The following is a 19,750-nucleotide window of genomic DNA, read 5'->3' as shown; positions in this document are numbered from 1 at the left end:
AGCACAGCATTGTACGGTACTGAATCATGGACTGTGGGGGAAGCGGAAAGAAATAAAACTGAAACTTTTGAGACGTGTTGCTACAGAAGAAAGTTGAAAATTAGATGGACTGATAAGAAAAGGAGTGAGGAAGTTCTCCGTAGAATCGGCGAAGAAAAGAACACATGGCAATAGCTGACAAGCAAAAGGAAAAGGATGACTGAACGTATGTTGAGACATCAGGGAACAAATTCCAAGATATTAGAGGGAGCTGTAGAGAGTAAAAACTCTAGAGGAAGACAGAAATTGGAATACAATCAACAAATAATTAAGGACGTATGGTGAGACTATGAAGTGAGCATAGGAGAGAGGCAGGCCACATCGTACCATTCAAAAGGCGAATGACCCAGAAAAAAAAGAAAAATAGAAAAAGGAATTAGTGAAAGGGAAGAGAGTGCTACTGGACCGCCTCGTGCGCCCCACCTCTTATTAAACGCTTCTGTGCAACGCACAGTTTCTACAACTCGTGCACTTATCGGTCAGTATGACGCCATCAGACATCAGTAAATGGAAAGAGAAAATGTATGTAAACTTTTTGACAGTTTTACTTCCACTGTCTCCTATTTTCCGTAATGCAGGAACTGCGGAGCGTAGGTGTTTCAGATCTGAAACTTGTGACATCCATTTCAGGTTCATATCAGCATAAACATGTATGACTTTAGAATAATTTTTTTTCATTCGTTGATTTAACCTGACGTATTATTTCTACCAGTGTAGTGAGAATTTGTGTAGTGCGGAAATGTAACCACCAGACGACCGGTTGGTGCTACATTGGAGAATCCCCAGTTGGGGGATAAGTATTTAGGAGGTGCTTACAAGTCATGGTATTTACTCGAGAACGAAGTAAAGCCACCCGACCTCCCCATAAAACTTGATCGGTATTTGTGGGCTCAATCTATACCGTCTGACGACAATATCAAGCACAGGAGATGGTCCGGCGTCAGTGTAACTTCGTATACGTCAACACCATGGGCGACTATGAAAATGATTAGAGATGCAATTCTCTGCAACGACTAGAATGACCACCAGAGTGCATTAGTGTTGTTGGTATTTGGTGCTGTTACACCCTTTACCGTGTATGTGAAGGATACGGAGACGATGCGTACTCGTGTGGAACGCCGAGCGAGGTGGAGCCATGGTTAGCACACTGGACTCACATTCAGGAGAAGATTGTTCAACTTTCCGTTCGGCCATTTAGATTTCAATTTTCCGCGATTATCCTCAATCGCTCTAAGAAAATGCAGGTATGATTCTTTTGAAAACGGCAAGGCCTTTTTCCTTCCCGAGCTTGTCGACATGCCATTAAAACCTAATCTTCAATCCTCTTCCGTGTGAGACAGTGTTATTAGCGACCGACAGAGTCTTAAAGCGAGCCCGTTGTGGGTCCCCATTTGGCGGACTAGTAGGATCGTCCAATATCCAGATTCAGGGGGAATTCGGGTGTGACTGTGGCCAAATGCTAGATTGCATGGGAACGTGATGGCACGCCATACATGTCGTCAAGGTTCCGGTCGACAATTTGGTAACCCCTCCGTGTGTCCACCTGCCATCCAAGAACGAGTAACGGAATCCCTGCAACGTTCTGTTTGTGCCACATCACCGCTCAGAGATACTAGCAACAGCTGGCCTAGGGAAATACCATTGTATACTTGGGCTGACGTTATCGTCACCACAAAATTTATTGTGCTCCTAATTTTTAGTTTCTTCATTTTGAGTAGATACAACGTCCCTTATTCTGAACTACATTTGTTTTAGGATATGCCTCAAAAAAGAACATAACTATGTCGGACTGAAAAACGAAGAGCTAGACAGACATAATTTTTGTGTAGCGGAAGTAATAGGATTAATGCACATGTTGATAACGATAATTCTATTGTCGTTCTGAGAGGTGGATTTAAATGTGCACTGGACATAATTGCAACTAATTCTGAGAACTTCAATTGAAGTCTGATGAATTTACAAAGCAGATTTTGTAACGCAAATCATTTCGCGTCTGAGATCAGTTTACGAGATACAACGACATTCACATTGTGTTGTCAAAAGGAAGTAGTTAATTTGCCGCCATTAACGCAAATTTTATTTTTCAACGCAGTGTGTCAAAGACTTGCTTCAAATTATCGAACAAGTAAAGAGAAATCAAAGAATTATTTCAAGAATACAGGGAACTACAATGCAGCATTTGCCATGGATCAGTTCTGCAGCTAAAATTTGAGACACTTTAAGATATCTGACATTTGTTGTCACAGATCAGGTACAATGACGCAACAGGTCTAATTTCGACCACAGGCGACACTAGTATAGACAATTGGGCTTACTAATAATTAGATTAGATTAGATTAATTATTAATTCCACAGACCCATAAAAGAGGGAATCCTCCTGGGTGTGGAACAAGTCAGATAAACACATTACAAAAATGTAATTAGAAAAACATGAGTTTCATTACTTTTAATTATCCTCAGTCAATAAACAGTAAAATTATGTACATGAATTAAATTTAAACTTCTAATATTTACAGGTTTAATATTTACATCTGCTGTCATTAAATCCATCATTCAGACATTTGCTAGTTTCTTGGCTATTACAACCAAGTATTGTCAAAAATTAAAGTAAATTATTCATTTCACTGATCCTCAATTAAGAACAGTCAGATTATGTACAAGATTTAAAATTAAACTTCCACTATTTACAGACTCAAGACTTACATCTCCTTTCCATACATCCATCATTCACGCAGTAGGTAGTTACTTGGCTGTTACAACCAAGTATTGTCAAAAATTAAAGTATAATAAATTTTCATTAAAATGGTCTACTGCACTTGTTGAGAAACTCATGGAAGGAATAGAAGGAGTTAGCCACCAAAACGTCTTTTAAATTATGTGTAAATTGTGCCTTTTCTGAAACTAAACTCTTAATGGTTGCTGGTAACTTATTGAAAATATGTGTTGCTGAATACTGGACTCCCTTCTGGGCAAGAGTAAGTGATTTTAAATCTTTATGTATATTGTTCTTATTCCTAGTATTGATACTGTGTACTAAGCAGTTAGATGGAAAAAGAGATGTATTTTCTACAACAAACTTCATTAAGGAATAAATATACTGAGAAGCTGTGGTTAATATGCCCAATTCTTTGAATAGGTTTCGACATGATATTCTTGGATTTACACTACTCATTACTTTTATTATACGCTTCTGTACTCTAAAATTTTTTTCTCTGTTTGTGGAGTTATCCCAAAACATGATACCATATGACATAATGGAGTGAAAATAAGCAAAAGATGCCAGTTTCTTTTTTTTTAGTATTTATATCTCCTATGTCTGACATCATTCACACTGCAAACACAGACTCGTTTAGGCGCTTTAGCAGTTCGTTAGTATGTTGCTACCACCTGAATTTATTATCAAGTTGTAATCCCAAGAATTTTACACTCTCAATTTGTCCTATTTCCATGTCAACATATTTTATACACACACCAGACGGAAGTCTCTTGGAAATTCTGAACTGCATATAGTGGGTCTTTTCAAAGTTTAATGACAGTGAATTGACTATGAACCACTTATCAGTAAAAATTTGATTAGCTGTCCTTTCTAAATTTATATTTGATTTACTATTTATTGCAATGTTTGTATCATCTGCAAATAAGACAAACTTGGCATCTGGTAATGTAACAGATGACAGGTCATTAATATACACAAGAAACAGTAGTGGACCTAGTGTGGAACCTTGGGGAACACCACATGTAATTTCTTCCCAGTCAGATGATGTCTGATTGCCTACTGCTGAAGTATTACGTAATGACACCCTTTCTTTTCTATTAGTAAGATATGAGTGAAACCACATTGCAGCACTACCCGTACCGTTATAATATTTTAATTTACTTAAAAGAATGCTGTGATACACACAGTCAATTGCGTTTGACAGGTCACAGAATATGCCAGTTGCCTCTAATTTCTTGTCCATCTACATCTACAGATATACTCCGCAATCCACCATACGGTGCGTGGCGGAGGGTACCTTGTACCACAACTAGCATCTTCTCTCCCTGTTCCACTCCCAAACAGAACGAGGGAAAAATGAGCGCCTATATGCCTCTTTACGAGCCCTAATCTCTCTTATCTTGTCTTTGTGGTCTTTCCGCGAAATGTAAGTTGGCGGCAATAAAATTGTACTGCAGTCAGCCTCAAATGCTGGTTCTCTAAATTTCCTCAGTGGCCATTCACGAAAAGAACGCCTCCTTTCCTCTAGAGACTCCCACCCGAGTTCCTGAAGCATTTCCGTAACACTTGTGTGATGGTCAAACCTACCAGTAACAAATCTAGCAGCCCGCCTCTGAATTTCTTCTATGTCCTCCCTCAATCCGACCTGATAGGGATCCCAAACGCCCGAGCAGTACTCAAGAATAGGTCGTATTAGTGTTTTATAAGCGGTCTCCTTTACAGATGAACCACATCTTTGCAAAATTCTACCAATGAACCGAAGACGACTATTCGCCTTCCCCACAACTGCCATTACATGCGTGTCCCACTTCATATCGCTCGGCAATGTTATGCCCAAATATTTAATCGACGTGACTGTGTCAAGCGCTACACTACTAATGGAGTATTCAAACATTACAGTATTCTTTTTCCTATTGATCTACATTAATTTACATTCATCTATATTTAGAGTTAGTTGCCATTCTTTACACCAATCACAAATCCTGTCCAAGTCATCTTATATCCTACTACAGTCACCCAACGACAACACCTTTGCGTACACCATAGCATCATCAGCAAACAGCCGCACATTGCTACCCACCCTATCCAAAAGATCATTTATGTAGATAGAAAACAACAGCAGACCTACCACACTTCCCTGGGGCACTCCAGATGATACCCTCACCTCCGATGAACACTCACCATCGAGGACAACGTACTGGGATCTAATACTTAAGAAGTCTTCGAGCCACTCACATACTTGGGAACCAATCCAATATGGTCGTACCTTAGTTAGGAGTCTGCAGTGGGGCACCGAGTCAAACTCTTTCCGGAAGTCAAGGAATATGGCATCCGTCTGATACCCTTCACCCATGGTTCGCAAGATATCATGCGAAAAAAAGGGCGAGTTGCGTTTCGCAGTAGCGACGCTTTCTAAAGCCGTGCTGATGCATGGATAGCAACTTCTCTGTCTCAAGGAAATTCATTATATTCGAACTGAGAATATGTTCGAGAATCCTGCAACAAACCGATGCTAATGATATTGGTCTGTAATTTTGAGGATCCGTCCTTCTACTCTTCTTATATACAGCCGTCACCTGCGCTTCTTTCCAGTCACTCGGGACTTTGTGCTGGGCAAGAGAATAGCGATAGATGCAAGCTAAGTCCAATGAATTAAGGACATTTTGTCTGTAAGTGTAAATGGCTTTATCACTGTCAGAATCGTGTGCTTGCATGTTGTGAGGTGAGAGTGAGGTGACGCCGTGAGAGCTGTCGCTGGCCGCAGTGGTCTCGTGGTTAAAGGTACGTTGTCCAAGACGCGACGCACACTATCGACTGCGACGGGTCGCTACGTGACGTCAGAAGTTGCCTGCTGGCGCATGCGCAGTTCGAGTTTGGGATGCGACGCGCGACTGTTGCGGCAGCTGTCGCAGCACTGCACCAGTGAGCAGTGTTGCGACGGAAGTCGGACGACACAAAGACGTACGGCTGCCAGAAAGATGTCGAGCCAGTCAAGGAAAACTGAAATGAGCCACTCACAGGATGTGATGCTCTGTGAGCTGGTCTCGCAACATCCTTGCCTTTATGATTTGAAGAACCCTAAATATAGAGACACTATGTTCAGAGACAGAACTTGGGAAGAAATTGGTGCACAGTTGAAACTGGCAGGTGAGTGAAATATATAATATTTTCCCATTAATGCTTTTTCAGGCCTGTTATGAAAATCAGTATAATCCATGCAGATGTAGAATTAGAATGATGAAAATGAACTTGAAGGTCAATTTTAGCATTACTCTTTTTTGTGACGATAAAAATTGAAAACGGCAAGTACATCATAAAATGAACAATCTAAAGTACAACGAGAAAGTTACATTTTACAATACCTTCACTTTGAAAGTAACTGGTAGATTGGTGTCTTGATGATACCTTCTAGTTGTGAAAAACCACCACCAGATTGTTGTACAGCTTTCTGTAATCAATAGATGTTCGTTTTTGAGGAAGGTGTTTCTCAACAGATTGCGCAAACAGTATGCTGCAATAAGTAATTTGTCACATTCACTTCAGTTCATTGGTAGCAGATGGTGCTCAAAAAACTTGTGCCAAAAGTGCACTACTGTTTTACAAGGCCCTTCTGGTCTGACACAGTTCACAATTGAAATTCGTCTTTTGTAAATCCTGGAGTCATCTTTTGAGTGCAGCTTGGCAAGACTAAATGTTCATGTCACCCATAACGATGTATGCTGTCAGAATATAAGAATATGGAAGTTCATTTGGATGGGAATAAAGAGTCAGTCGGCTATGAAAGTTGCCTTAGCTTGTTCCAAAAGTTTCTGCATGGGAGATACTGACAAGTATAATTTGGGGAAATTTTGTGAACAAGCACGGACATTATTACTTCCACATTTCTGCCAGTGTAGGCGTTCAGAATGAAAATTCTAGAGATGTTTAAGGTGTAACCCTATCTTGTTGTCAAGAACTTGAAACAATGCAATGACGCTAGCGTGCGCTTATTGTTAATAAACTTATCTTTCATTGGAATTTTAGGTGAAATGTGCAAAAACAGATGGAGGAATTTTCGGGACTCGTATCAGATAAATAAACGAGAAAGAAAGCTTGTAACAGGTTCAGATGCCTCAGCAAAACCATGAAAATGGGTTCTGCTTGATCACTTGGCTTTAAGAAACCTACATTTCGTGGCATTTTAAATGAAATTGTCAAGAGCATATGGAGAAATATTAGTAACTCATACCGGAGAAATATATCACATAAAATGGTTTCATTAGGCCCAAATGTGTCAGCGAAACAAAACAAATGCATTCTCTATCGTGTGATGACCACACGATTCTCATTGCGCGTCGACAGAACTGGCGGCTAGTCGCGACGCTCCCGGAGATATATGAGCCCAAATCTCGGAAACGGATATCGATATCATTCTGATCTCAACTTTAAAAATAATTTCGATATGTTAGCTTCTTTTCATCGGCAACGATGTATGACCTAACGTGAACCATACGTAAAGTAGCCAGCGACCACATTTTTCACTGTAGACAATTCAAATTTTATGCAGTAGGTTACTTGTAAATTAAGTATCGGAATAACTGTGACGAATATCGGAAAAATAGACACCTCATTATCAAGCCATAATGTGAAACTGTAAGATACGCAAACATCAATTTCTTGTGCCTTTTACTTTCCTCACAATTGATAGAGAAGTAATATACAGCGAAAAAAACACGCAAAACCGGGAGAGATACTTTTCAATTTTTTAAAGTAAAAGGAGAATCTGTATCGAAAAACTAACTCTGGGAGCCGATGTAACTCTGTTGCATTAACATACAGTATTTTTTACAGCAAGAAAATCGGAATTCTTATTTTTCTTATGTATTTGAATCCGCCGCCGCCGACCGGAGCTTGGGAAACAGAGACGACTCCTGTCGTGTTGCGGCCTTGTCGCCGTCTGCCAGGCTGGGAAAAGAGGAGGGGGCAGCGTCGCAGTCGCAGCCAACTGTCGCGTCTCGCACAACGTAACTTAAGGCGCTCAGTCCGGAACCGCGCGACTGCTACGGTCGCAGGTTCGAACCCTGCCTCGGGCATGGATGTGTGTGATGTCCTTAGGTTAGTTAGGTTTAAGTAGTTCTAAGTTCTAGGGGACTGATGACCACATATGTTAAGTCCCATAGTTCTCAGAGCCATTTGAACCATTTTTGAGAGCTGTCCTCATCCGGCGGCGCTCGTGTTGCAGGATGTGGCCGGTGCTGGGCGTGGCGCTGGCGACCTTCCTCTGCCTGTCCATCTGCTTCTCCTGCTGCAAGGTCTACTTCATCCGCAGGCGCATGGAGGACGAAGCGGCCGCCACCAGGGCCCGGGCGGCGCGAGACAACCTCTCCTCCCGTGAGTCCATGTCTCACCCGCCCACCTGCCTCTGCCATCGCTCGCTACCGCAATTCGTAATTGTCATGCTAATAATGCCACCTGTTCATCCTACGACCGTTTTGTAAAACGGTATTCAAAAAGTTCTGATGATTTTGTTCCCGGCGTATAGCCGACGTCAGCGCCGTAGCTACGGTGGCAGCTTGAACTAACAACAGTAAACAAGAAATGTGCATTCGTCCAACCAATTGTAAGCAGGCTGTGTTAAGTAGTGGACGTGCCGCCAAGCTGTTTCAGTGTCGTTGTGAGGCATATCGTAATGGAGTAATTTCAATGTCGTTGAACAACATATCATAATGGAATAATTTCAATGTCGTTGTGCAAAATATCATAATGGAATTATTTCAATGTCGTTGTGCAACAGATCGCAATGGAATAATTTCAATGCCATTGTGCAACATACCGTAATGGAATAATTTCATTGTCGCTGTGCAACATTGCATAATGGAGTAATTTCAATGTTGTTGTGCAACATATCATAATGGAATAATTTCAAATTCGTTGTGAATCATACCGTAATGGAATAATTTCAATGTTGTTGTGCAACATATGGTAATGGAATAATTTCAATGTCGTTGTGCAACAGATTATAATGGAATAATTTCAGTGTCGTTGTGCAACATTGCATAATGGAGTAATTTCAATGTTGTTGTGCAACATATCATAATGGAATAATTTCAAATTCGATGTGAAACATACCGTAATGGAATAATTTCAATGTCATCATGTAACATATCATAATGGAATAATTTCAATGCCGTTGCCCGCCATATCATAATGGAATAATTTCAATGTCATTGTGCAAAATATCATAATGGAATTGTTTCAATGTCATTGTGAAACATATCGTAATGGAATAATTTCAATGTCGTTGTGCAATACATCGTAATGGAATAATTTCAATGTCGTTGTGCAACATATCATAATGGAATAATTTCAAATTCATTGTGAAACATATCATAAAGGAATAATTTCAATGTCGTTACACAACATACTGTAAGGGAATAATTTCAGTGTCGCTGTGCAACATATGGTAATGGAATAATTTCAATGTCATTGTGTAGCATATCGTAAAGGAATAGCAGACACTCTTACTCAAAAAAAGAAAAACGACGCCCCACGAAGGAATTATCCGAATGCGATAGAAATCGGTAGATGTGATGCACATACACAGGCAAACAAATGGTTACAATTTCTGAGAAATTTGGATGATTTATTCTAGACAAAGAGCTTTAGAATTGTCCAAGTCAATACCGCATTGGTCCACCTGTAACCCTTATGCAAGCAGTTACTTGGCTTGGCACTGATTGATGTTGTTGAATGTATTCCTGAGGGATATCTTGCCATCGTGCCAAATTCTGTCTGAGTGGCGCATTAGACCGTCTAAATACCGACGTGGTTTGACAGACTTATCCAAACATTCTCAACTGGCAGTGAACACATAGTACATAGTGGGGTGATCACTCTGTTGTGGAAATAATTCAAAAGGCAGGGTCGCTTAAATACTGTTTACTGGATAGCCGGTTTCAACACACTAAAGGTGCCACCATTGGATCTGAATGTAGCTTAAGGGGGGTAGGACGACAAACGGACCGACTTGGAGCAGGTGAGGCACCACAGGACATTTTAATTTCCACTGTCTATACTTTTATAAGTAAATTCATAAGACTTTGTCAGCATGACCAGGAAGGATTCAGGATTCACAATCGTAGCAGCGGAAATTTAAAAGCATAACAAAACAATTTTTTTACATGTGAAATTTCATCATTTTTTCACTTACTATTGGCTGTATTTGTTGCTATAGGTACACTTTTCTTCATAACTAAGAGAGACTGTTCGATGAATTTTGCACAGCATACAAGCCATACTTACAGGTGTCTGAAATTCTAGAATCTATTTAATTTATGAAAAAATGAATATGCTGTTACGTTTTAAACTTTACGTTTAGAAAAAAATCAAATTTTGTAGTTAATTATCTCAATTTTTACCACATTTTTAATACACTTGGAAGATTCTAGAGTTTCATACACCTGTAAGTATGGTTTGTATGCTCTGCAAAATTCATCATAGAATCTCTCTTACTTGTGAAGCAACAAATGCAGCCAACAGTAAGTGAAAGAATGATGAAATTTCATGTCTAAACAAAATTATTTGTTATATTTTTGCACTTCCACTGCTATGAGTGTGAATCCTGAATCCTTTCTGGTCATGCTGACAAAGTTTTATGAATTTATTTGTAAAAGTGTAGACAGTAGAAAATAAAATGTCCTGTGATGCCTCTCCTGTTCCAAATCGGCCTGTTTGACATCCTACCCCCCTTAAGTAGTAGACCCGCCGTAAAGCTGTTTAAGTGTCGTTGTGAAGCATACAGTAATGTAGTAATTTCAGTGCCGTTGTGCAGCATATCGTAAAGGAGTAGCAGACACTATGACAAAAAAAAATAATAACGGCGCACCACCAAGGTATCATCCGAATGGGACAGAAATCGGTAGATATGATGTACATATGTTGATGTTGTTCTTGTTGTGGTCTTCAGTCCAGAGACTGGTTTGATGCAGCTCTCCGTGCTACTCTATCGTGTGCAAGCTTCTTCGTCTCCCAGTAACTACTGCAACCTATATCCTTCTGAATGTGCTCGGTGTATTCATCCCTTGGTCTCTCTCTATGATTTTTACTCTCCGCTCTTCCCTCCAGTACTAAACTGGTAATCCCTTGGTGCCTCAGAACATGTCCTACCAATCTATCCCTTCTACTAGTCAAGTTGTGCCACAAATTCCTCTTCTCCCAAGTTTTATTTAGTACCCCCTCATTAGTTATGTGATCTACCCATCTAATCTTCAGCATTCTTCTGTAGCACCACATATCGAAAGCTTCTATTCTCTTCTTGTCCAAACTATTTATCGTCCACGTTTCACTTCCATATATGGCTACACTCCATAAAAATACTTTCAGAAACGACTTCCTGACACTTAAATCTATACTCGACGTTAACAAATTTCCACAAACGCTTTCCTTGCCATTGACAGCCTACATTTTATATCCCCTCTACTTCAACCATCATCAGTCATTTTGCTCCCCAAATAGTGCTTTAAGTGTCTCATTTCCTAATCTAATATCCTCAGCATCACCCAATTTAATTCGACTACATTCCATCAATCCAGTCTGAGGACTGAAGACTACAACAACAACATTCCATTATCCTCGTTTTGCTTTTGTTGATGTTCATCTTATATCCTCCTTTCAAGACACTGCACATTACGTTCAACTGCTCTTCCAGGTCTTGTGCTGTCTCTGACAGAATTACAATGTCATCGGCAAAACCTCGAAGTTTTTATTTCTTCTCCATGTATTTTAATTCCTACTCCGAATTTTTCCTTTGTTTCCTTTACTGCTTGCAGAATATACACATTGACTAACATCGGAGAGAGGCTTCAACCCTGTCTCACTCCCTTGCCAACCAATGGTTCCCTTTTATGCCCATCGACTCTTATAACTGCCATCTGGTTTCTGTACAAATTGTAAATAGCCTTTCGCTCCTTGTATTTTACCCCTGCAACCTTCAGAATTTGAAAGAGAGTATTCCAGTCAGCATTGTCAAAAGCTTTCTCTAAGTCTGCAAATGCTAGAAACGTAGGTTTGCTTTCCTTAATCTTTCTTCTAAGATGAGTAGTAGGGTTAGTATCGTCTCACGTGTCCCAGCATTTCTACGGAATCGAAACTGATCTTCCCCGAGGTCAGCTTCTAACCACTTTTCCATTCGTCTGTAAAGAATTCGCGTTAGTGTTTTGCAAGCATGACTTGTTAATTTGATAGTTCGGTAGTTTTCACATGTCAACACCTGCTTTCTTTGGGATTGGAATTATTATATGTACATATTATATATGTATTATATGTACATATACAGGCAAACAAATGATTACAATTTCTGAAAAATTGGATGATTTATTCAAGAGAAAGAGCTCTAGAAATTGTTCAAGTTAATACTGCATTGGTCCACCTCTGACCCTTATTTGGCTTGACATTGATTGATATTGTTGAATGTATTCCTGAGGGATATCTTACCATGGTGCCAAATTCTGTCCAATTGGAGCATTAGACCGTCAAAATCCCGAAGTGGTTTCACAGCCTTATCTAAACATTCTCAACTGGTGATACATCCGAAGTTTGGCAAGCAGTACAAACTCTCGCCGTATGCGGGCCGGCATTATTTTGCTGCATTGCAAGCCAATGTCGGCTTGTCATGAAGGGCAACAAAAATATCGTCGACTTAGCGGTGTGCTCTAAAGGTGCTGTGGATGACAACCAATGGCGTCCTGCTATGAAAAGAAATGGTACTGTAGTCCATCACTCCTGGTTGTCTGGCCGTATGACGGGCAACAGACACGTTCGTATTCCATCGCTGTTTGGGGCATTTCCAGACATGTCTTCCGCCGGTAATCTCATAGACTGGAGTGGAACCGTCTTCAGTGATGAGTCCCGCTTCGAACTGAACCTGGATGACCGAAAACGCATCTAGAGATAATGCTCTCCCGCACAAAGTGAGAGTGTGCACTGCTCGCCTTCGTGCTTGCCGAACTCCAACTCGGCCAGCAAGGTCGCCCAACTCCTCCCCAATTGAGAACGTTTGAAGCATTATTGGCAGCGCCCTCCAACCACGTTGGGATTTTGACGATCTGACAATCCTATTGGACAGAATTTGATACGATATCTCTCAAGAGGATATACAGCAACTCTGTCAACCACTGCCAAGCCGAGTAACTGCTTGCATAGGGGCCAGAGGTGACCCAACGTGCTATTGACTTGGTCACTTTATGAAGCTGTTTCTCTTGAATAAATTACCCTACATTGCTAATATTGTAATTTTGTTCGTCTGTACATGTACATCGCATCTACCGACCTCCCTCCCATTCGGATAATCCCTCCGTGGTGTGCCCCTTCTTTATTTCTGTTTTTTGTTCAAATGGTTCAAATGGCTCTAAGCACTATGGGACTTAACATGTGAGGTCATCAGTCCTCTAGACTTCGAACTACTTAAACTTGACTAATCTAAGGACATCAGACACATCCATGCCCAAGGTAGGATTCGAACCTAGCAGCAGCGCGATTCCGGACTGAAGCGCCTAGAACAGCTCAGTCACAGCGGCCGGCCTTTTGGTTTGGTCTTAAATAAAGTGTTGAAGAAATTCCCCAGACTTTTCTGCAGACTATAAATCTGATCTGTAGGAATCAGCATGGGTTTCGAAAAAGACGATCGTGTGAAAAGCACCTCGCGCTATTCCTGAGCCAGACTCAGAGGACAATAGACACGGGTTCCCCGGTAGATGCCGTGTTTCCTGACTTCCGCAAGGCGTTTGTTACAGTTCCTCACAGTCGTTTAATGAACAAAGTAAGAGCATATGGACTATCAGACCAATTGTGTGATTGGAACGAAGAGTTCCTAGATAACAGGACGCACCATGTCATTCTCAGTGGAGGGAAGTCTACCGAGGTAAAAGTGATTTCAGGTGTGTCGCAGGGGAATGTCGTAGGACCGTTTCTATTCACAATATACGTAAATGACCTCGTGGATAACAAATGGTTCAAATGGCTCTGAGCACTGTGGAACTTAACTTCTGAGGTCATCAGTCCCCTAGAACTTGGAACTACTTAAACCTAACTAACCCTTATGGACACCACACACATCCATGCCCGAGGCAGGATTCGAACCAGCGACCGCCGTGGTCGCACGGTTCCAAGCTGTAGCTCCTAGAACCGCTCGGCCACGCCGGCCGGCCCTTGTGGATAACATCGAAAGTTCACTGAGGCTTTTTGCGGATGATGCTGTATTATATCGAGAGGTTGTATCAATAGAAAATTGTACTGAAATCCAGGTGGATCTCCAACGAATTGACGCATGGTGCAGGGAATGGCAACTGAATCTCAATGTAGACAAGTGTAATGTGCCGCGAATACATAGAAAGAGAGATCCTTTATCATTTAGCTACAATATAGCAGGTCAGCAACTGGAAGCAGTTAATTCCATAAATTATCTGTGAGTGGGCATTAGGATTTACTTAAAATGGAATGATCATATAAAATTAGTCGTCGGTAAAGCAGATGCCAGACTGAGATTCATTGGAAGAATCCTAAGGAAATGCAATCCGAAAACAAAGGAAGTAGATTACAGTACACTTGTTTGCCCACTGCTTGAATACTGCTCAACAGTGTGGGATCCGTACCAGATAGGGTTGATAGATGAGATAGAGAAGATCAAACGGAGAGCAGCGCGCTTCGTTACGGGATCATTTGGTAATCGCGAAATCGTTACAGAGATGATAGATAAACTCCAGTGGAAGACTCCGCAAGAGAGACGCTCAGTAGCTCGGTACGGGCTTTTGTTGAAGTTTCGAGAACATACCTTCACCGAGGAGTCAAGCAGTATGTTGCTCCCTCCTACGTATATCTCCCGAAGAGACCAAGAGGATAAAATCAGACAGATTAGAGCCCACACAGAGGCATACCGAGAATCTCTCTTTCCACGAACATTACGGGACTGGAATAGAAGGGTGAACCGATAGAGGTACTCAAGGTACCCTCCGCCACACACCGTCAGGTGGCTTGCGGAGTATGGACGTAGCTGTTGATGTAGAATCTTTTGAAAAAGATAAAAGTGTGCACAAAGTTCGCCCAGCACACCTAGACTCCTTAACACAAGTAACGACTTGTGGATGCCTGGCGTGACTTGACTGAAATGTAAAACACAGAACGTCCCTTTTCTGCAGTGAGTCATCAGAGAAGAGCCATACAGTGGTTGGACAAAAATCTGGAAAACACCAAAAGACAACACATTACAATGCTTAATGCGGTGTAGTAAAGCCGTTGAAATTCAAAACAACTTCTACTCGTCTTGGAATCAGTTAACAAGCGTCCTGTACGCTATTCAAGCGAACCTTACACCACAGTTCTTGCAAGATAGCGCCAAGTCCAAGCAACGGTGGTGGAGGTGGATCGCGATTATGCGCGTTTCTCTCCAAAAGTAAAACCAGGAGAGATGCGAAAATTCATTCTCGTGCTCACATAACTGGTTTAGGACTATGCGAGTCGTGTGAACAGGGACCCTGTCGTTTTGCAACGCAGCAGTACCATTTGGAAACAAAACGTTGTACTGTGGAATGGACATTGTCAGTCAACATGGTCACATAATTCTTAGCAGTCATGCAATCATCTAAAATAATCGGCCAGAAGTTGTAAACAGTGTGAAACAGCTCATTCGACCAAACGACTTTCTCCAGTTGCTCCACAGTCCAGGTTTTTAAGGTTACAGCACCACGTTTTTCTGTTACGGGCATTTGCATCACAGATGAGTGGTTTTGTAATTCCTGCTCGCAGTGCGGTTCCTTGTTTATGGCTTTCACTTCGTGTTGTTTTCGTTCTGGCGGCGTTCGCGAGTACGGCAATACAGTTCTGCAGTGACCCTGTAGTTGTGGTCCCGTTACTTTTCGCCACAATGCTCTTCAATAATCTTGCGTCACGATCAATCAACAAACACTTTCGTACGCGTTGTAATTTAGTGTATTCGAACATAATGCACTCACAACCACGCAAGACACTGGTATGACTCTGACCGGCAGTTGTAACGTATTGAGGACACTGCAAGAGCCGTTCGTGGTCAAATATAGACGTGCAATCTGCACGCTTGGCTAGCATCTCCACTTCTAGAATTTTCCATATTTTTGTCCAACCGCTGTATACGCCAGTCGTGATTCTGCCGCCAAGAATTTTATACCTCGGATATTACATTAAAGATATTATTGCAATCTCAATATTAATGTTTATACAAAAACGAATGAAACTGACTTAAGTTGGATATTTCTCTGTTTTTTTCAAATATTTCAGTAAAAAATAATAACGATAAATACAAATGTATTTTAATAACACGTTACTTCAAAAGAACAAACCACAATAGAAAGCACTGATGCTCAAATACAGGGTTATTACAAATGATTGAAGCGATTTCACAGCTCTGCAATAACTTTATTATTTGAGATGTTTTCACAATGCTTTGCACACACATACAAAAACTCAAAAAATTTTTTAGGCATTCACAAACGTTCGATATGTGCCCCTTTAGTGATTCGGCAGACATCAAGCCGATAATCAAGTTCCTCCCACACTCGGCGCAGCATGTCCCCATCAATGAGTTCGAAAGCATCGTTGATGCGAGCTCGCAGTTCTGGCACGTTTTTTGGTAGAGGCGGTTTAAACGCTGAATCTTTCACATAACCCCACAGAAAGAAATTGCATGGGATTAAGTCGGGAGAGCGTGGAGGCCATGACATGAATTGCTGACCATAATCTCCAACACGACCGATCCATCGGTTTTTCAATCTCCTGTTTAAGAAACGCCGAACATCATGATGGAAGTGCGGTGGAGCACCATCCTGTTGAAAGATGAAGTCGGCGCTGTCGGTTCCAGTTGTGGCATGAGCCAATTTTCCAGCATGTCCAGATACACGTGTCCTGTAACGTTTTTTTCGCAGAAGAAAAAGGGGCCGTAAACTTTAAACCGTGAGATTGCACAAAAGACGTTAACTTTTGGTGAATTGCAAATTTGCTGCACGAATGCGTGAGGATTCTCTACCATCCAGATTCGCAAATTGTGTCTGTTCACTTCACCATTAAGAAAAAATGTTACTTCATCACTGAAAACAAGTTTCGCACTGAACGCATCCCCTTCCATGAGCTGTTGCAACCGCGCCGAAAATTCAAAGCGTTTGACTTTGTCATCGGGTGTCAGGGCTTGTAGCAATTGTAAACGGTAAGGCTTCTGCTTTAGCCTTTTCCGTAAGATTTTCCAAACCGTCGGCTGTGGTACGTTTAGCTCCCTGCTTGCTTTATTCGTCGACTTCCGCGGGCTACGCGTGAAACTTGCTCGCGCGCGTCCAACCGTTTCTTCGCTCACTGCAGGCCTACCCGTTGATTTCCCCTTAGAGAGGCATCCAGAAGCTTTAAACAGCGCATACCATCGCCGAATGGAGTTAGCAGTTGGTGGATCTTTACTGAACTTCGTCCTGAAGTGTCGTTGCACTGTTATGACTGACTGATGTGACTGCATTTCAAGCACGACATACGCTTTCTCGCCTCCTGCCTCCATTTTGTCTCACTGCGCTCTCGAGCGCTCTGGCGGCAGAAACCTGAAGCCGAACAAAACTTTATGAGTTTTTCTACGTATCTGTAGTGTGTCGTGACCGTATGTCAATGAATGGAGCTACAGTGAATTTATGAAATCGCTTCAATCATTTGTAATAGCCCTGTACGTACAGGCACTGAAGGCCAGAGATAAGTTGAGCTGAAATGATTCAGATGGCTCTGAACACTATGGGACTTAACATCTGAGGTCATCAGTCCCCTAGAACTACTTAAACCTAACTAAACAAAGGACATCCCACACATCCATGCCCGTGGCATGATTCGAACCTGCGACTGCAGCGGTCGCCCGGTTCCAGACTGAAGAGCCTAGTTCAGGTGAAAATTTTTGCGATAGCGCTAACGATGTTCAGAAAAGATAGGCTAGCTACAGTTGACAGTGGCCTGTTTGTTACTGCTAGAAGTAGTTTATCTTGTAACGAAATTGAAGTACATAGTCCCTGAGAGTTAGTATGGGTAGAGGTCATTCTTGGTAACCGGAATAAAATAATAACTGTATCCTTTTACCGACCTCCCAGCTCAGATGATACAATTTATGAAATATTCGAAGGGTATTTGAGTATAATTTCGGACGCGTGTCCGATTCATACAATTACAGTTGGTGGTGACTTCAATTTGCCCTCAATATGTTGTCGAAAATATATGTTGTAAGTCCGGAGGTAGCACAAAAAGCGCTTTCTGACAATTATTTCTAGCAGTTAGTTTACGAGCCTACTCGAACAGTAAGCGGTTGTGAAAACACACTTAAACTGTAACAACAAATAATCCTGAGCCAGTAACGATCATCAAAACGGGTACAGGTGTTAGTGAACTGAGCGTTGTTGTAGCGATACTGAATACCGTGACTCCTAAACACTCCAAAAATAAAGGAAAAATGTAGCTGTTCAAAAAAGGAAATAAAAATTCGCTTTACACCGTCCTGAGAGATAATCTTCACTCCTTACTAATTAACAATGTAAGTGTAGACCATATGTGGCTTCAATTCAAAGAAATATTATCGACAGCAACTGAAAAAGTTATACCAGGTAAATTAATGAACGAAGGAGCTGGTCCTCCATCGTACACAAAATATGTCAGGCCTCTGTTGTAGAAACAACGAAAAAAGCATACTAAATGTAAACGAACCCAAAATTCCCGAGACTCGCGATCTTTTACAGAAGCTCGAAATCTAGCTTACAATAGTTTCCACAGTAAAAGTTCGTCTCAAAAACTGGCAGAAAATCCGAAGAGATTCTGGTTGTATGTAAAGTATGCTAGCGGCAAGAGAAAATTAATGCCTTCCCTGAGTGATAACAATGGAAATACTATCACTAACGGCGCTGTTAAATCGGAGTTGCTAAACACAGCCTTCCGGAATTCCTTCACCAAAGAAGACGAGGTAAACATTCCAGAATTCGAATCAAGAACAGCTGCCAACGTGAGTAACTTAGAAGTAGATATCCTCAGAGTTGTGAAGTAACTTAGGTCACTCAATAAAAGCAGATATTCCTTTCTCGGCTCCATACCTATTGATCCTTTCAGAGTATGCTGATACAATAGCTCAATACTTAACAATCAAGAAAGGCAATAGGGAGTAATCGACTAAATTACAGGTCCATATCATTACTATCGATATGAAACAGGATTTTGGAACATATATTGAAACGTCCCCTTAGAAAAATTATACAAGACTGTGCTCAAACTGACACACAATATTTTTAGCGCAACGCAATCTGACTTTCAAAAATCTCTACAAAAGAATGGCCCTGACTAACATTAACCTATACCTTTCACAAATCACTTACCTCACAAAAATCTTCGTTACTCGAACTACTGCAACACAGCGAGCGCCACTACTGCCAGCTAAATAAAAGATTCAAAGTATGGAAGGCACTAACTACTGATAGGCGTAGTTAGCAAATGAAAGATTTTAATAGAGAACAAACGATGTATTTACCTTAATAATCATAATATATATAGCAGTTCATGCCATCCAGTCTTACAAATTTCAAATCTCCGCCATCTCTCTCCCCACATCCACCACTGCTGGCGGCTCACCTCCAACTGCGCAACGCTACGCGCTGTTCACATCCAGCTGCCCAACACTACAATGGCTGACAACAATGCAAACTGGCCACAGACTGCACACAGCACAGCCAGTGATTTTCATACAAAGCGCTACGTAACGTTGCCAATAAGAAAACATAAACAGCCTACTTACAATATTATGTTCGAACATTATGAATTACCTCGAAGAGAACAGTCTACTGACACAAAGTCAATAGGGATTTAGAAAATATCGTTCTTGTGAAACACAACTAGCACTTCACTCACACGAAATGTTGAATGCTATTGACAAGGGATTTCAAATTTATTCCGTATTTCTAGCTTTCCAGAAGGCTTTTGAGACCTACCTTTTCG

At 41.3% G+C, this 19,750-nt stretch overlaps 1 protein-coding gene across 1 annotated transcript in view; it reads left to right on the top strand.

Annotated features, from left to right (window-relative positions):
- Nucleotides 1-19,750, top strand: part of LOC126088482 (uncharacterized) — a 372,186-nt gene that overhangs the window by 274,263 nt on the left and 78,173 nt on the right. Inside the window, exon 3 of the mRNA XM_049906624.1 lies at nt 7,977-8,125. Within this exon, the coding sequence (XP_049762581.1) occupies nt 7,977-8,125 (149 nt within the window). The remainder of the gene's footprint in view (nt 1-7,976; nt 8,126-19,750) is intronic.

This window comes from Schistocerca cancellata, chromosome 6 (assembly GCF_023864275.1).
Source record: "Schistocerca cancellata isolate TAMUIC-IGC-003103 chromosome 6, iqSchCanc2.1, whole genome shotgun sequence".
NCBI classification, from domain to species: Eukaryota; Metazoa; Arthropoda; class Insecta; order Orthoptera; family Acrididae; genus Schistocerca; species Schistocerca cancellata.
This window is presented reverse-complemented; position numbering and strand designations above follow the sequence as displayed.